The sequence below is a fragment of the Dendrobates tinctorius genome, unplaced genomic scaffold (assembly GCF_039654945.1).
Source record: "Dendrobates tinctorius isolate UK_male_01 unplaced genomic scaffold, ASM3965494v1 ptg000046l, whole genome shotgun sequence".
Lineage (NCBI taxonomy): Eukaryota > Metazoa > Chordata > Amphibia > Anura > Dendrobatidae > Dendrobates > Dendrobates tinctorius.
The window spans coordinates 45,528,934-45,547,427 of NW_027361714.1; the positions used below are offsets into that span (position 1 = coordinate 45,528,934).

The following is an 18,494-nucleotide window of genomic DNA, read 5'->3' on the forward strand; positions in this document are numbered from 1 at the left end:
CCCCAAGACAGCGGGCATGCTGCTTGGGAGTTATGGTTGAACCCTCCAGGGTTATTTCGATGTTAGGTAGAGTGAGGTTAGTAGAGGGGAGAAACACAAGAAGTTCAGTTTTAGAGAGATTTAGTTTCAGATAGAGGGAGGACATGATGCTAGAGACAGCAGACAGACAATCCTTGGTATTTTGAATTAGGGTAGGGGTGATGTCAGGGGAAGAAGTGTATAATTGGGTGTCATCAGCATAGAGATGATACTGGAACCCAAATCTGCTGATTGTTTGTCCAATAGGGGCAGTGTATAAAGAGAAGAGGAGGGGGCCTAGGACTGAGCCCTGCGGGACCCCGATAGTAAGGGGACGAGAAGAGGAAGAGGAGCCGGAAAAAGATACAGTGAAGGAGCGGTCAGAGAGGTAGGAGGAGAACCAGGAGAGGGCTGTGTCCTTGAGGCCTATAGAGCGGAGCATAGTGAGGAGGAGCTGGTGATCCACAGTGTCAAATGCGGCAGAGAGATCCAGGAGAATCAGCAGGGAGCAATGACCTTTCGATTTAGCTGTTATTAAATCATTAGAGACTTTAGTGAGGGCAGTTTCAGTAGAGTGTAAAGAGCGGAAACCAGATTGTAAGGGGTCGAGAAGAGAGTTATCCGAGAGATAGCGGATTAGACGGGAGTGGACCAGGCGTTCCAGGAGTTTAGAGATGAAGGGAAGGTTAGAGACAGGTCTGTAGTTAGCAGTGCAGTTCTGGTCCAGGGATGGCTTTTTAAGTAAAGGGGTTATGATGGCATGTTTAAATGAGGAGGGAAATATACCTGAAGAAAGAGAGAGGTTAAATATTTTAGTCAGGTGAGTGGTGACCACTGGTGAGAGAGACTGCAGGAGCTGTGAAGGAATAGGGTCACTGTTGCAGGTTGTAGGCCGAGCAGAAGTGAGGAGCTTGGAAACTTCTTCTTCTGAAACAGGCTCAAAGATGTCTAGTGAGCTTGAGGTGCGGCAGAGAAGGGGATCCAGGCACTGAGGAGATAGGGCTGAGATATCCTGATGGATGTGGTTGATTTTTTCTAGGAAATAAGTGGCTAGATCCTCACCGCTGAGGTTGGTGATGGGGGCCTGTACTTTAGGTTTCAGGAGGGAGTTTAAGGTTTCAAAAAGTCGTCTTGGGTTGTTGGATAGTGAGGTGATGAGGGTGGTGAAGTAGGATTGTTTGGCCAGATGAAGGGCAGAGTTATAGGTTTTGAGCATGAACTTATAGTGGATGAAGTCTTCTGCTAAGAGAGATTTTCTCCACTGCCGCTCTGCACACCTCGAGCAGCGCTGAAGAAAGCGTGTTTGCGTTGTGTGCCAGGGCTGCCGTTGTCTGTGTCGGGTCTTTCTGCGTATAGAAGGTGCTGCTTCATCTAGGGCATTCTTCAGTGTATTATTGAAGTGTGACAATGCTATGTCTGGACAGGAGAGGGTGGAGATGGGGGCTAAAGATGTGTGGAGATTGTCCCTAAGCTGTTGGGTATTAATGGTACGTGTATTCCGATAAGTGTGGTAAGTGGGGGTGTCCCGGGTGAGGAGACAATTCTTGACAGAGAAGGAAAGAAGGTTGTGGTCCGAGAGCGGGAGAGGTGAATTAGTAAAGTCGTGCAGCGAGCCGAGACGGGAGAAAACCAGGTCCAGAGTATTCCCGTCCTCATGTGTAGGAGAATAAGTAAACTGTGAGAGGCCGAATGAAGAAGTTAGAGAAAGAAGATGAGAGGCAGACTGGGAGAGCGGATCATTGATGGGGATGTTAAAGTCTCCCATGATGAGGGTGGGGATGTCACAGGACAGAAAGTGAGTAAGCCAGGTGGTGAAGTGGTCTAGAAACTGGCGGGAGGAGCCTGGAGGGCGATAAACGACCGCCACTCGTAAGGAGAAGGGCTTAAAGAGTCTGATGGCGTGGACTTCAAAGGAAGGAAATGTAAGTGATGGAACCGGGGGGATGACCTGGAAAGCACATTGTGATGAAAGGAGCAAACCAACACCTCCACCCTGTCTGTTCTCAGGTCTGGGGGTATGTGAAAATTTCAGCCCACCAAACGAGAGAGAGGCAGCAGCGGTGGTGTCTGAATGCTGGATCCAGGTTTCTGTAATAGCCAGAAGGTTAAGGGAATTAGAGAGAAAAAGATCGTGAATGTAAGTCAGTTTGTTACACACAGACTGTGCATTCCAGAGAGCACATTGGAAAGTGAGAGGAGAAGGCATGCACTGAATGTTAATAAGATTAGCAGGGTTTCTATATGCAGCTGGAGGAGAGTAATGTATGCTGGTGGAGGGAGGCCCAGGGTTGGGGGAGATGTCACCTGCAACTATTAAAAGGAGAAAAAACAGAAAAAGCAGGTGGTGGGATGATTTGTATGAACGTTTTGAGTGCTGCATGGAGGTTTTGGATGGTTTGGTGTGGGTAAGAAATGTCAATAGAGCCTCATAGTTAAACATGGGAGAGGGGAAAAGGGAGGGGTGGATATGCAGAGAGTGCACAGAATGTGTAAAAGGGCAGGCGAGTTGTTAAAAAGCAGAAGTGAAGACAAATAAGCAGCAGGTTAATATGATCAATGCATACGTAGTACGACTGACCAAGAAGCAAGCGTGCTTGAAAAACTTATGCACCTTACCTGTCTCCTGCCCTTTCCAACTGCATTGTCTAACTGCCAAGCACTTTATCCAGTTGCACTTAATATCTGTTGCATTCGTGACCCCGCACACGTGCTATCCCAGCCAGAGCTAAATATATATGAAATGAAATGTCTGCTAGCTTCAGCCACCAAAAGGCCACAATCAGTAATTAACCAATTAGCACAAGGCCAGAGCAGGCATTACTATGCAGGGTAAATAACTAACGCTGGACAAGGCCATCAAACTGAGAAAGGGAGAAAAAAAAAAAAAAAAAAAAAACACCTTTCTACACTTCAAAGCAGAAACCAAATAGATAAAAAATAAAGACCCACCACAGGAGTGATGGAATGAAATACCATAAAAATATCTGGCACTATATGATGCAGTTCACACTTGTCAGACAGCATACATGGATGATGGAATGAAATACCATAAAAATATCTGGCACTATATGATGCAGTTCACACTTGTCAGACAGCATACATGGATGATGGAATGAAATACCATAAAAATATCTGGCACTATATGATGCAGTTCACACTTGTCAGACAGCATACATGGATGATGGAATGAAATACCATAAAAATATCTGGCACTATATGATGCAGTTCACACTTGTCAGACAGCATACATGGATGATGGAATGAAATACCATAAAAATATCTGGCACTATATGATGCAGTTCACACTTGTCAGACAGCATACATGGATGATGGAATGAAATACCATAAAAATATCTGGCACTATATGATGCAGTTCACACTTGTCAGACAGCATACATGGATGATGGAATGAAATACCATAAAAATATCTGGCACTATATGATGCAGTTCACACTTGTCAGACAGCATACATGGATGATGGAATGAAATACCATAAAAATATCTGGCACTATATGATGCAGTTCACACTTGTCAGACAGCATACATGGATGATGGAATGAAATACCTGTGTGAAGAAGAGAAGAGAGGAACATCAGCTTCAATGCATTGTCTAACTGCAAAACACTTTATCCTGTTGCACTTAATCTGTTGCACGCGTAAGCCCGCACGCGTGCTATCCCAGCCAGAGCTAAATATATATGACGGTAGTTGGGTACTACTGAGGAGTCTTTCCCTGGCTTCGGTATTACTGTAATAAAAGCCTCTAAGGATTGTGGGGCGAACAATGAGTCATCTGCGATGGAGTTAAAGACCGACGTCATAATGGGTTTAAGCTGCTCTCGGAACGTCTTGTAGAAATGAGGAGTGAAGCCATCCGGCCCTGGACTCTTGCCTGCCGGGGTGTTCTGAATGACTTTGTCAACCTCTTCAGTCATAAAATCAGTTTCCAGTGGTGTCGTTAAGTCAGCGGCCAGTGTCAGGAGGGCGGTATCATGTATGTAAGATTCTATTTGTGGTTGGGAGTCCATAGGCGGCTGAGGGGGGCCATCTCAGTTAATATAGTTCAATGTATGATAATAATGTCGCAATGTATCAAGGATCTCCGTTGGGTTCGACATTGTCTGTCCACGGTGTCCCCGGAGAGATGGAATGTATGTGGTCTGGCAACGTGGGTGTAGAAATCTGGCTAATAGGCGTCCGCATTTGTTAGCTTGGCCATATAGTATACTTTTAAAACGATTTCTATGGTGACGCGACTTCTCGTTTAATAGAGATTTCAAGTCATCTCTACATTTGATCAGGTCAGACTGTATCCCCGCCCCCAAATAGGACTTATGCATCGTCTCTAGGGTTAGTATTTTTTTAGTGAGGACCATAATTTCCTTATTTTTCACCTGTTTCAGACGGGAACCATTTTTAATAAATAACCCTCTAAGGACGCATTTAAGGGTTTCCCATTTAATCGGCATAGCGGTATTGTCATGCGTGTGGTCTTGCAAGAATGCTGCTATGGTAGCCTTAACATTAGTCACGCAGGTAGGGTCTTTTAAAAGACTATCATTCAATCTCCACGTCCACTGGCGTGTCACTGAGTCTGGGGGATTGATGTCCAGAAAAACTGGCGCATAATCCGACCAGAGGAAACTGCCAATGGAGGGTTTCGGGTCCCAGGCCAATGCACAATGGCTAAGTAGAATCAAATCTATTCTACCGTACGAATTATGTGGTGTGGAGAAGAGCGTATAATCTTTCACATTGGGGTTAAGGAGTCTCCAAACATCGGTATGATGTAGGTCATGAAGATCCCTTTTCAAAGCGGACAACTGACAAAAGGGAAAGGTAGGACTTTGCCGCTGTGGAGTCTATCGTTGGGTTAAGAGTCAGGTTAAAGTCCCCTCCAAGTATAACAACACCTTCGGCGAAATCTGCCACTATGTTCAAGAAAGACCTGGCGGCCTGAATTTGGTCCCGGCTGGGGGCGTACCAACCCGCTATAGTGTAGGTTGTTGAAAAAATCTGGATTTTCAATATCACGTATCTGCCTTCAGTATCAATTAGCGTGTGTTGTGAGTTCATTTTCCCCTTCATTACTGAGGCCCGAGGAACTCCCTCTTCTGGTAAAGAAAGGTAGTGAGCCTGATTATCAAACACCTGAGGCTGATGATGATGACTGGCTGAGTGGAGTTACTGACTGGATATAAGGCTGCCGACGCCCTTCTGCCCTGCGGGTGATTTCTCTGTGGGATCCTTGGAGACCAGTCTGAATTCCTGCTCCTCTAAAGCTAAGTTTTCTGCTCGGCTTTTTGCATTTGTGCTTTGACTTTGTTTTGCTTTGTTTTTCTGGATTTCTGCCATTCCCTGCTGGGGTGTGCTGAATTCCTTTAGCTCTGTCTTCTGAAAATATCTGAGTGCTGATTTAGTTTTTGAAGCCTAGCTGCTTCAGGGCCTTTTTCATATCAGCTTGTTGGCTTATGTCTTTGATAGGGTTTTGGCAGATTGCAGACAGCAGCCTTCCTGTCCTTTCCTATCTAGGTAGTTTTGGGCCCCGTCTTTGCTCAGTCTATCTTTCTGTCTGTGTTAGTGTTTTCATCTTGCTTCACCGTCATTATATGTTGGGGGCTGCCTATTGCTTTGGGGTCTGCTCTGGGGCAGTTTAGATTTCCCCTTTCTTTCTTTAGGCCTATTTAATTCTCCGGCTGTGATCGAGGGGTCTAGGGCATCGTAGGAACCCCCCACGGCTACTGCTAGTTGTGTTGATAGGTTCAGGGGTCTGCAATCTGATAGTTGCCAACTTCTCTGTTTTTCTGGACTTAGCTTGTATTTCTGTTTTTGCCTCCTACGGTGACTCATTCATAACAAGCGTGTCCAGTATGGTATGTTGGAGGGATTTATGGAGTGATATAGACACCCCACGGGATTGTGAGTCCGGGTTGGCGCTATAGAACCAAGTCGTATAGTAGCGATCAGGTATGTTAGGGACATGGCCAATTTTAAAGTGGGTCTCCTGTAATATCAATACATTTACTCTTTTCTTATGCATGCCATATAGAATATGTGACCGCTTCTGCGGTACGTTAAAGCCCCTAACGTTCAGAGAGCCCAATGTAATCTTTTGTGTGGCAGTCTTACTAGGCATTGTCATCGTAGCCCGGATTCAAGGAGGTCAGGCTTCGTTCAAAAGGATGGGTCGGCTTCGGAATCCAGTGCCCGCTGTGGAGAGGGGAGGGAGAAACTAGTAGGGTAGAGAGGATGTAAACAGAAGTTAGACAAAGAAGTAGAAAAAGGAAGGTTAGGGATAGAAGTGAAACGTAACAATACAAGTGTGGATAAGCACACGCCAACAAATAACGTGAATCCTAGTGGAGGCACTTTTTAAATGCTACGCGCCACCCAGGCGAGACAGCACCTCTGGGGGGGTAAGTGTACGACAAGAAGAGAGATGGAGATGCCATCTCCCCCGGCCCTCAACCTCGTAACTATATAACAATCGAATACCCCTAGAGCAGAAAGTTAACACATGAAAAGTATATATGACCGTGGTTTACCAACACGCAGGCCGTCAACATATTCCACATATCAAATGGTATCAATACCATCACGGCTAACAATATTAAAGATACCATAACATTTAAACCTGGGGTGGCATAGGCTTCCAGGAATCAAATCTTCCTTCGAAGTAGGGCACAACAGGATGATGAGCAATTATACACAAATGAGAGCGTTTAGCATGAAACATCAGCTGTCCTAGAGAATATGGATGGGGGAAGGGAGGGGAGCAATGGGAGGGAGGGGAAGGGGAGGAAAAGGGGGGAAGGAAGCGAAAAAGGGGAAACAACTGATGGTGAAAACTGATTTGAGCTTCAGTTCTATATTGCCAGTAGAGATGATCCCCAATCCCCATTCCCACATCCAACTAAGTGAGAAACAACCACAAATCAATAAGCTGAATAATCAGGCGATATCTCCATCTCCTGGATGTATACGGTCACGTCTATTGGACCCTCTTTCGGGTCTCCGCTGTCTCTGAGGGGCTTGACCCCTGCGAGGATCATCCATTCTATAAAATGATGGTAAAGGTGGCCAGTCAGGTATGTCCACTTCAGGTATATCTAGGGCGGCCGAAAAAGCTGAGATTCCGCTAGGGTGACTCAGACGATGCACTCTGCCCCCTCTCTGAACCCGGAGACAAAACGGAAACCCCCAGGTATAGAGGAGATCATGTTGTCGCAGCATATCCAAGAGAGGACGAAGAGCTCTGCGCCTCTGTAAAGTCCATCTGGACAGGTCTAGTAGGAGCTGTATGCGGGTATCCAAGTGGTCTATGGATCTTATCTTCCTGGCTGCCCCCATGACCGCATCTTTAAATTGGTATTTGTGTACCCGGCATATCACATCTCTCGGTGGGTCCTGTTCACTGGGGCGCGGGCCTAGAGCCCTATGGGCATGGACTAGTTCCACTGGAGTATCTTGGGGTCTGTCCAATACCGAATTAAAGATGCCCCTTAAGGTGGAAACCAACTCCTGGGGGGGCACGGATTCTGGTAGTCCCCGTATTCTTATGTTATTCCTGCATCCCGTCCAGCATCTCTGCTAGGGTCTGTAGCTGTCTAGCTTGAGCGGCCATAGCTGCTTCCTGAGCCTCTACCCTTCCAGCCAGGGAAGCCAAAAGCTGGTCATGGGATTCGACTTTCTCCCCACATTGTTGGATGTCATCTTTGAGTATGGAAAGTTCAGCTTTATAGGAAGATTCTAGACAAACGATGTATTGTTCCATATCCTGTTTCGTCGAGATATCTTTTATTTTATCATATAATAATGTGAGATCGGCTCCCATGGTTGCTGTAGAATGTCCCTTAAAGAAAGGGGCTGATGGTCCGCACTGTGGTGTCGGGGATGCCGTAGGCTGATGGGTAGGTGGGAGAGCCATGGCGGGTGGCAGTCCAGCATGATGGGTAGATGATGTAGTATAATTTGACTGCCTCTTCCCATAGGGTTGGTATCCTCCTGCGCTGTAGCGCCTATGGTGGTGGCAAGGCCGGTGTCAGGGGGAATAATGGTACCTTTCTGAGAGCATAATGTGGAGAGCTTCGGGGACATCACCTCCGGGCCCACGTGTGCCGTGCTGATGTGAGGTTGTGCTGACCTGCCCACGGGGTCTCCCTGTGAGAGACAAATCTCCAGGGGCTCAGTGATTTTACACTGAGGAGAGCTCTCGGTCTCCCGTGGGGCCCCCGAGGTCACTGCAACAGATCTCCAGGGGGTCTCCCTGAGATCCTTGCTCCCTGCGGCCTGTTTCCCCACCTCCTGTACCGTGCCTCCTGCTGTCGGCGGGCCGTCTGCACTTTGCGCTCTGGATCCATCATGGCGCCTGCAGCTCTCATCTTCCCTGCTCCTGTGAAGTAGCAGGATATGCCGTGGGAAGCCTTCTCTGACGCCGCGGAGCCGGTGGACTTGCTCCCTCTGCCTCTCCTAGTATTCATCAGGGTAGAAGATTTCTGCATAGGTCTCTGGTAGGTTGGTAGCCGGTATAGGAGCGGGAGCTCCCAAAACACATCCTCACTCCTCAGCAGCCATGCCACGCCCCTTGTTCTTTTATTTATAATGGACGTTAAAATAATAAACAGATTGGATGAGGAAATAGCGTCACTTCAAATGTGATTATTGACATTTCAGCAATGGATTTTCCTGCCTGTGATAAAATACTTAAAGACGATTTGTCAAAAGTGACAGTTTTTGCTCCTATTTTATTCTCACTACACCCCTTAGTATTACGTTTGTTTTTGTTTTTTTAATCCACCATATGGTTCTTGAGATTTGGGCTTTTTTATTTAGTGTGCCCTTTATGCTAATTTTTATGGCCTTTACCAAGGGGCATTGCTCAAAGGGTAATAATGTAAAGAAGCCTAAAGACACAACCCAGGAGATTCCTTGAACACTGCCCACTTGGGAAAAACATAAAAATTAGTCTATTGAGCTTACTAAATAGAAACACATATCTCCGTAATTGTATGGTGGATTAAAAAAATGAATACTAATGGGAGCAACAGAAATAAAATAAAGGCAAAAACTGTAAAAACATGCCAGTATTCACCTAGTGACTTTTCCGCTTTAAGGCTATGTGCACACGTTGCGGAATTGCCGCAGAGATTTCCGCAGGAATTCCAAAATTCCAATCCGCGGGAAATATGCGAGAAAACCGCATTTTAATTCCCGCCCATTTCCCGCAGAAAAACTAGCGATTTGCAAGCTTAATTAGCTTGCAGAATGCTAGCGTTTTCCAAGCAATCTGTAGCATCGCTTGGAAAACTGACTGACAGGTTGGTCACACTCGTCAAACATAGTGTTTGACGAGTGTGACCAACTTTTTACTATTAAGGCTGCCTATGCAGCATCAGTAGTAAAAAGATCTAATGTTAAAAATAATAAAAAAAAATAAAAAATGGTGTTTTTCTCACCTTCCGGCGTCCCGCGCAGCGTTCCCGATCATCGTGATGCTCCCGGTAGGTGCCGCTCCCAGGGATTCATTGCGACAATGACCTTTAATGATGTCATGGTCTCGCGAGACCGAGACGTCATCAAGGGTTATTGTCACAATGCATCACTGGGAATGGGACCTGCCGGGAGAATCGCTGAGGTCTGGTGACGCTGCGAGGGACATCGGAAGGTGAGAATATGACAATTTTTTTTACTTTAATTCTATTTTTTACAGGGATATGGTACCCAAAGCCTAAAGGAGAATCTCCTCTCCTCCAGACCCTGGGTTCCATCCGCAAATGTTCTGCTTACTTTTTGCATGGTGGGCACATGTGTGTGGATTTTCCCGCGATTCTGCACAAAGAATGAGCATGCTGCATATTTTTCACGATGCAATTTCGCCGCGGAAAAATCTGCAGCTTTAGCACAGCATGTGCGGAATGCCATAGGATTGCATGGGATGCTTTTTTTTGCGTTTTCACGACAAAATCACGCGTTTAAAATCGCTGCGAAAAACGCAAAAAAATGCTACGTGTGAATACAGCCTTAAGCTAAACAACGGCTTTTGTAAAACGGCATTTTGGATGAAGTGGAAACACAAATAGGTAGTACGAATTAAAGTGTATTCACGTGAGAGATTTGTAAAAGTGGTGGACTGCACGATCATGTTTCTGCCCATGATGTCACCTGTCACACTGGATGAGGGAAAAGTGAAGTGCACAACAACAATGGGGAGAGGGATGGAGAAGCCCAAACACTAGAGAAGGGGGGAGTAGAATCCCCTAGGGAGATGGATCAACACAGAATTATGGAATTCCTGCAAGAGGTGCAACCAGAGAGACACAAGGACAGACAGCTTGCATTCAGGGGTATTGGAAGGAACCAAGGACTGAGCAGTATGGATCTCAGCTTCCAGCTCAGAGGAAACCATGACCACAACAACACCCTGAGGAAAAATGGTGGAAGGAGGTTCTGGAGGAGACACAGAATCAAGACTATGAGACAGGGCATCCGCCTTCACGTTGCTATACCCTGGTCTGAACGTAATAGAAAAATTGAATTGTGAAAAAAACAAAGACCATCAGGCCTGTCTAGATGTCAACCGCTTGGCAGATCCAATATAAGCAAGATTTTTGTGATGCGCCACCACGGTAACTGGATGAACAGCTCCCTCCAAAAAATGCCTCCACTCTTCAAAGCCCAACTTGACCGCAAGCAACTCTCGATTACCCACATCATAGTTTCTCTCAGCAGGAGAAAATTTTTTAGAGAAGAAGGCATATGGTCACAGGTTAGACAAAGTCTCAGGACCTTGAGACAATACAGCCCCCACTCCGACCTCAGAAGCATCTACCGCCACAATAAACAGCCTCTGGAGGTCTGGTTTCAAAAGAACAGGAGCAGACATAAAACATTTCTTCAAATTTTCAAAAGCCCCAACTGCTTTCAAACCTTTAGGTCCGCCCCTTTATAAGTGAGGTCCGTAAGAGGCTTGACGATCTGAGAAAACCCTCTAACAATAGACCAATGAATGCTGTCTTCCACTCATCACCCTCATAAATCCATATAAGATTATATGCCCCTCTAAGATCCAGTTTGGAAAACCATTTAGCCCCACAAAGTTGATTATATAGATTGGGAATAAGTGTAAGTGGATAAGTATTTTTAACCATTATTTTGTTTAATTCACGGAAATCGAGGCACGGATGAAGACCTACATCTTTCTTTTTAACAAAAAAGAATCCTGCAGCTACCTGCGATGAGGAAGGGCGAATATGACCTTTACATAAGCTTTTGCTAATACACACGTTCAAGACTGACCGCTCAGGGCCAGACAAGTTATACAAGCGAGCCTTGGGTAATTTGGCATTAGGAATGAGATTAATTGCACAGTTATAGGGGCTGTGAGGAGGTAAGATCTCAGACTCTTTTTCCGAAAAAACATCTCCGAAGTCTTTCAGGTATTCCGAAAGACCCTCCAGACTAACGGAACAAACATGCACAGGTTTAAGACATTTTTCAATACAATAAGGACCCCATTTGACAATATCTCTCTAATTCAAGTTAATAATTGGATTATGCGTACGCAGCCAAGGAATACCCAACTCAATTCCAGCAGGTAAATTGTCCAAAACATAACAGGAGATATTTTCTGTATGAAGAGACTTCACCTTGAGTGTAAACTCCTCCATAACTAACAGAACCAGATTTTTGAGCAATTGTGTTCTGTCAAAGGCCATAATTTGAATAGGGCTTTCTAGCTCAACTGTCCCTAATCCTAGCTCCAGAACCAGTCCCGCATCAATGAAATTAGCAGAAGATCGGCAGTCAATAAAGGCAAATTTGAACAGACACTAATCTTGAAAAAGAAGTTCAGCATTCAACAACACCTTATCAGAGGAGTAAAAGGGTACCTGTGACCTCCTCGACAATAACCCAGACTAAGAAGTTTCCCAACGGCTTATTTGCTGCAGGTCGTGCCAAGCAATCCTTTAAGAAATGTCTGACTTAGCCACAATAGAGACAAAGTCCAAGTTCCCACCGGCGTTTCCTCTCCTTAATCCTAGAGCTGGCAGCACCAACCTCCATAGGTTCCACCTCAGGTGCACAAAACGGGCCAGTTGGATAAAATAGAGCCTCTTTTTGCCCCTTTGCATCTCCCACATCCTCCACTCCATGCGGATAGCCTGAGTCGTGGCCTCCACCAAACAACCAGGCGGAACATGTAGAGCCAGAGCGTCCTTAAGAGACTCCGAAAGACCCCTGTGGAATTGGCTTCTGAGAGCTGCCTTATTCCACAGGACCTCAGAAGACCACTGACGAAACCCAGTACAATAGCCCTCTGCTGTGCGGTTCCCCTGTGTCAGGTTCATGATCCTTGTCTCTGCCACCTTGCCCCTGTCAGGTTTGTCATAGATCTGTCCTAAAGCGTCAAAATAGGCGACCACCGATAAACATTCAGAAGCAAGAGAAGGTAGGGAAAATGCCCAGGTCTGAGGACACCCCCCCCCCCGCATAAGTGACATTATAATTCCCACCCGCTGTGACTCATTCCCTGATGACCGGGAGCACAAGGTAAACAATAATTTGCAACTCTCTTTAAAAATTCAGAATTGGTCCTTTTCTCCTGAAAATTTGTCAGGGAGTGCAATAGCAGGTACAGGGGGGCTGAACGAGACATCTGATGGTACAGGAGTCATAACAGCGGTCTGAGGAGAGGGATTCTGAGGGGCAGTAAGTGTACCATAAATGTGGCCCTGTAACTGAGCATGAGAGGAAGCCAGTTTGTGTTTTTCCAATGCCAAATCTTGGACAAACTGAGTCAGATTCGCCACCTGATCACACAAAGTATGTAATGGATCGATAGGTGGGAAACTGAAAAAAAATTTTTAAAGGTCAATCATAATGTGACGCAAGTCACGACATTAAATATATATACTACTTACTGTAAGTAAAGGGAGGTCAAACAATCTGAGGTCAGGTCCAGGAAATGTCGCAGTGCGACAAAGGGAAGTCAGAGACGAAGTCCAATACACAAGCCGAGTTCAGGAAAGCCAGAGAGACAAAATAGTTTACAGGTCACAAGCAAAGGGTCTGAGTCCAGGAAGAGAATCAAGTCAAGCAGCGTCAGGCACAGAGCGCAGAGTGATCAATGTTCCACAGGCAACAGCAAGTGTACGATTGACACTGGGGGAAGGAACTAGCGTGCTTAAGTAGTAGCCTGATTAAGGAAAATGAACACAAGGTGATTGCAGCACAGACCCAGCACAGACTGACAGCCCCAACACAAAGTAACAAAAAGACAGAAACAGAGTGGAAATCGTGACAAGGTGCAATTGTGCATTATGATGAGCTATTGAACTGCAATGATCCCATATATTGTACAGATCAGACATGTCACTGGAATGGCGCTGGGACTAAAGGTGAGTACAGACTATTTCTATTTTACATATTAAGAGCCCATAATCTTGCACAGGGCCTTTTTCTGTCTCTGTCCGCTAGTACCCAAAATGCAACATCGACATGCTAATAAGACCATGTATACGTAAGTTTTCCAATTTACAATAAGGCTGTGTGCCCACGTTGCATTTTTTAAGCATTTTTGAAGCTTTTGTGCCGGATCAGATGCTTCACAAATGCTTAAAATAAGCATCCCATTCATTTTAATGCATTTTGGCCTTTTTGTGCCAATTGATGCGTTTTTTTCCGCATAGGAAACGCTTAGCGGCTAAAAACGCAGCATGTTCATTATTTGCCGCATAAGTCCGCATTTTTAGCCATTTCCTGTGAGTCCAGAAGGTGCGCGGAAAAAAATGCATCAAAAACGTGCGGTTTTTGTGCAAAAAAACGCGTAAAAAACTCGCGGAAATAAAACACGCGTTTTCTGGGAGTCCGGTTTTGTGTCAGGTTTTAAACGCTAACGTGGGCACATAGCCTAAAGGTAATTTAACCATTTTATCGCATCTTGTATTTGATCCGCAACCTCTTTAAAGTATAGGTTAGACCAATTTCAAGCTTCACACTAATGTAAGATATCAAAATTATCTAATGTGTATGGGGGCATCAGACGACTGATGGTGGTGGAAATGTTTATTGGACATGGCTAATTTCAGACTGCCGATCCCTTCGTACTTCCACAGATAAGCCGCTAACAGAGATGTCTCAGAGAACAACCCAGTGGTTGGTTAAGCGATGCTCCTGTGTATGAGAAAGACAGACAATATGGCTGTCAAACAAAGTACCAGCCGAAGCATCATTCCACCAATGACCATCTAATGACAACCAACTTTAGCTATATAGTTTTAGGTGGTCTAACTTAAGATCTGTAGAAAGGCAGGAGGTTGGAAACCAATATTACCCTTAACTAAAAGTCACATATTCTTTAAAACTTAGAAATAATTTTTCAGTTGGGAATATCCCTAAGTTTTCTGCTTGGTTTTCTGATGTTTAGTATAATGAGTACTTTATAACTTTATACCTGTACAGCATTCATAAAGCTGTGTACCAGAAGTGAATAAGAATAATAATAACTTGCCTGCAGATCTCATATGGACATTCGAATAACAGGCATATTCTTTTGCCCTTTCAGAGGTGTGGAGAAATCCAATTTGACAACCCAGATCAGAATGCCAGATGCGTGTGCATGCTAGGTAAGAGGTTTTCCTTTTTCTAATGCAAATGCTAAATGTTATGAAGCATTACCCTATACTTCTGGTGAATGTGAAAAGAGTACAGCCATGAAGTTTTCATTCACAAAATAATCCTATTAGTTTTGGCTGGCAACACAAAGTTAAAATATTTTCATATACTGAAATACGCTTTGTAAAAAATATATATGTAAAATAAAAGATGAATTAGGCCATAAAACTGGTGTCAAAAAGTGCTTTTTTCATGTGCCTGGAATCTTGTTGAAGATTGGGCTGGAAGATATTTGTGGTTTGAATCCCAATTCCCACAAGCCACGTGAAAATAGCTTCTTGGCGATCTCTCTACAGCAACCATTGCAAGGACGTTCACAGCTAACAAATTATTGGCATCAAGCAATGAAGCAAACATTGCAGGCAAATAAACTCCTTATTATGACTTTAGCTGGATCTTATGGAATGTCCTCTCACGAAAACGCTACCATTTTATTCTCGTGCTGTCTTGTTCACAGAAATGTCTGGAAGTTCTAGACACATCATTACTGTCTGTTGTGATTACTAATTGGCAACTGCCTGGTTAAAATGTTAAGTTGAAAATGTGTGTGATGTCTCCTTATTTAAAAAGTTAGCTTTTTGTTACTGTATATGGGGTGCACACTGTTAGACTGAATAACTTTAAAGGGGGTGTCCCTTTCTCATTCCCTTGTTTTTCCACAAGTAAAATAATAGCATCTTTATTCTGGTGCAGCGCCATTCCAGGGGTATTGGGACTGTCTCCTGGGGATCACATGACATCTTTATGTCACGCGATCCCTGTGGCCAGCCAGTGCTGGCTTTATTCTCCCTCCACAAGTGCAAGATCACACTTGTTTTCGCAACATCTCATGCTTTTAACTAAATTAGCTTGGTGACATAATTAACACTCGAGTTAAAATGCAAGACTTTCATTCAATGGCTGGAGTGTTAAAAAGGTTGTCTAGGCTTGGAGTTGAAGTCTGGAGTCACTATATATGACTATATATATATATACCAATCCAGAGTATATTTTCTCCAGAGAGAAGAGATCCAATATTAAAAATCTAGTTTATTTCAATATTAAAAAAACATACAAATAAAATAAAAACAGGATGTCTCCAAAAGAGACGTATTTTTTAATGGTATTTTTTGATGTTATGATATTTTGCGATATAAATTATAGCTTTGTGGTCTATTTAAATTGATTTTGTGGTGACGTCTCTTATTGGAGACATCCTGTTTTTAATTTAATTGGTATATCTTTTTAATATTGAAATAAACTAGACTTTCTGGAATAAATATACTCTGGTTTGGTATATATGCTTGTGTGAAGTGCCATTTTTGGATTTTTTTCTGGGACAATTTGGAATAAACTATAAATGACTGCAGACTTGTGAATCCTCACAGCTTATACACCACATACTGTCAGGACTCTCCGGTCCTGGCATCAGGACTGGGTGGTCATGTAGCTGCAAGTATGTGATTTGCATACTTCCAGCCACATTCCGACTAGATGTGTCTGGCCTTGCTCAATTGGCTCAATTCACTTGTATTGTGCAAGGACCCGAACATCTAGTAGCAAATTACATACATACAGTCAGGCACCCACCCGCTACCATCGCCAGCACACAGAATGACTTATAAGAGAGTTGTTACAAACAAACCTATGAGGTCTTCTCCCTCTTCTAGCCAGGAGGTGGGATAAAATGCATAAAAGATATTTCGACCTTCTAGTACTGTATCTTTGATCTTAGACTAGGGTGAGGTTCTAGCACCCATGTGGGGTCATCTTTTTTAGGGTGCGGAACCTGAAAATAGCATCCAGGGATTTAGAGTAAGCAGAGAATTGTGTAAACCTTGAAAGTTGACAACTAGATCATGGAATTTTCAAAGCAGTTATGTATTTACTCTGAATACAGCCCAACTCCCTACATGTTAAGTCTGCTAACTGTTATTAGCCCTTTACATAATATTACAAGAGTGGTAATTTTCTCTGTTTTCGTACATTTTTATTTTTCTTGCACATATATCACATTTTTGCATAGCTTTACTTTTAAAATCCATGTCAGAGTAGCTGTATAATCCTTTTTGAAAGTTTTCATGCTTGATATTAAAATGATCATTTAATGAGCCAACCTCTAGCTGGACTCCTAAACCTATTATCAGGATTACAGGCATTCTAATGTTAATAATGATCAAAGTAAGTTAACCAGCTTTATCAGGTCTGAAAGATATAATTAATAATGTATGGAGTTTTAAAAAAAAAAAAAACTGGTTACAAGTTTGCTTTAAAGGAGTTGTACAATACTTCTAAAAGTAAGCCAAGGGTTCTGCAAAAATAACAGTTTCTTCTAGTCAGATGGGATGTGAAGTGTGATCAACACTGATGATTGGCTAATGGCTATATATGTCGTGGGACACTCCCCAGCAGAACTGGAAGCCAGGATGACAATAAACATCCTGAATGTTTTTTCTTTTTTTTTTCTATGCCTTTGTCCATAGTAATTTTAGCTTTGTACCATCTTATCCTTTCCTGTTAACATTTCTAGTCGTCATCCATTTTTTAATGGATCTTGTATTAAAAAAAGCTGTATGCATTATAAACAGAGGAAAAAAACGGATGCAAACTTTGGTTTCCATTTTGCATCCATTTTTATTTCCATTGGTAATGGTTCTGTTTTACTAGAGTTGTCTCTGAACACCCACAATGTTGTCGAGTACGTAAAAATCAGATAAATTAACAGATGATATTAAAAAAAAATATCTAGTTGCTATCTGCTTTTTTTTTGGCTGGACAAAAAAGATGTGCGGACTTTGTTTTTTGATCCCACTCAAAAAGGGATTGCAGTTGGATTGCAGTCAATGGGAAGACATTTTAGGACATTTCCATCCCCATTTAAATGATCTTTTATTTCTGTTTTTATCATCACAAAACAGATGAAAAAAAATGGAAATAACTACTGGACATGTGAACATAACTTCCAGGGGTGTTCCCATCTCCAAGATCCTATCCCAATATGTAGTAGGTGTAGTAATAATAATAATAATAATAATAATAATAATAATAATATTAGGGAACCCCTCCAATTAGAAATACAAACACATGGGCCATGCACACAGTGAACAAGTCTGTAGGACAGTGTTCACACCACCAAAAGAATGAAACACAGAAATACACAGTAAAACAAACGTAGAAAAATACTCTGCTGTAAAAAAAATAACAGTAAACAGCAAATGCTAGTAAAAAAATAACAAAAAAGGGTATTTGGTTGATACATCTTTTGCAAAAAATGTATACTAAGCCGCTCTACCAAACGTCAAGGTAACCCCATTTCAGAGCAGTCCCTAACTGATGTATTTAAAAACCTGATCATGTGTATAGTACCTATATGAGCAGGATTCAGACAGGTAATGTCCAAAGTGGACACGCTATGGAAGATGGCTTTTATGTGCATGCCCCACAAGGGAGGGGTGGAAACCTCCCTAATCTTGCAAAAACAAGAAACCAGTTGAATACAAACACATAGCCGTGCACACAGTTTTGCAAAAAACATATCAACCCAGTACCCTGTTTTGTTATCTTTTTACTAGCATTTGCTGTTTACTGTTACTTTTTTAGTATTTTTATACATTTGCTTTACTGTGCTTTTCTGTGTCTCCAATTAGAAATGTAGTATCGTTCTTCTGATTCGCTGTAGGACCTTAGGTATCCATGGTTATGACATCTAATATAGGGACATTTAGTTAGCTAGTTGTTACTGTCACTATATCAGCGATCATAACCATGGATACCTAAGGTCCTGCAATGCCTGCACATGAGGAAAGAAACACAGCGAATAAGAA

At 43.3% G+C, this 18,494-nt stretch overlaps 2 protein-coding genes across 2 annotated transcripts in view; one reads left to right on the forward strand and one right to left on the reverse strand.

The window, feature by feature from the left end:
• Positions 1-18,494, forward strand: part of PDE7B (phosphodiesterase 7B) — a 532,888-nt gene that overhangs the window by 212,408 nt on the left and 301,986 nt on the right. The window contains exon 2 of the mRNA XM_073575865.1: positions 14,582-14,642. Within this exon, the coding sequence (XP_073431966.1) occupies positions 14,582-14,642 (61 nt within the window). The remainder of the gene's footprint in view (positions 1-14,581; positions 14,643-18,494) is intronic.
• Positions 14,847-18,494, reverse strand: part of LOC141089593 (uncharacterized) — a 128,588-nt gene continuing 124,940 nt past the window's right edge. Inside the window, exon 5 of the mRNA XM_073576107.1 lies at positions 14,847-14,981. Coding sequence (XP_073432208.1) covers positions 14,847-14,981 — 135 coding nt within the window. The remainder of the gene's footprint in view (positions 14,982-18,494) is intronic.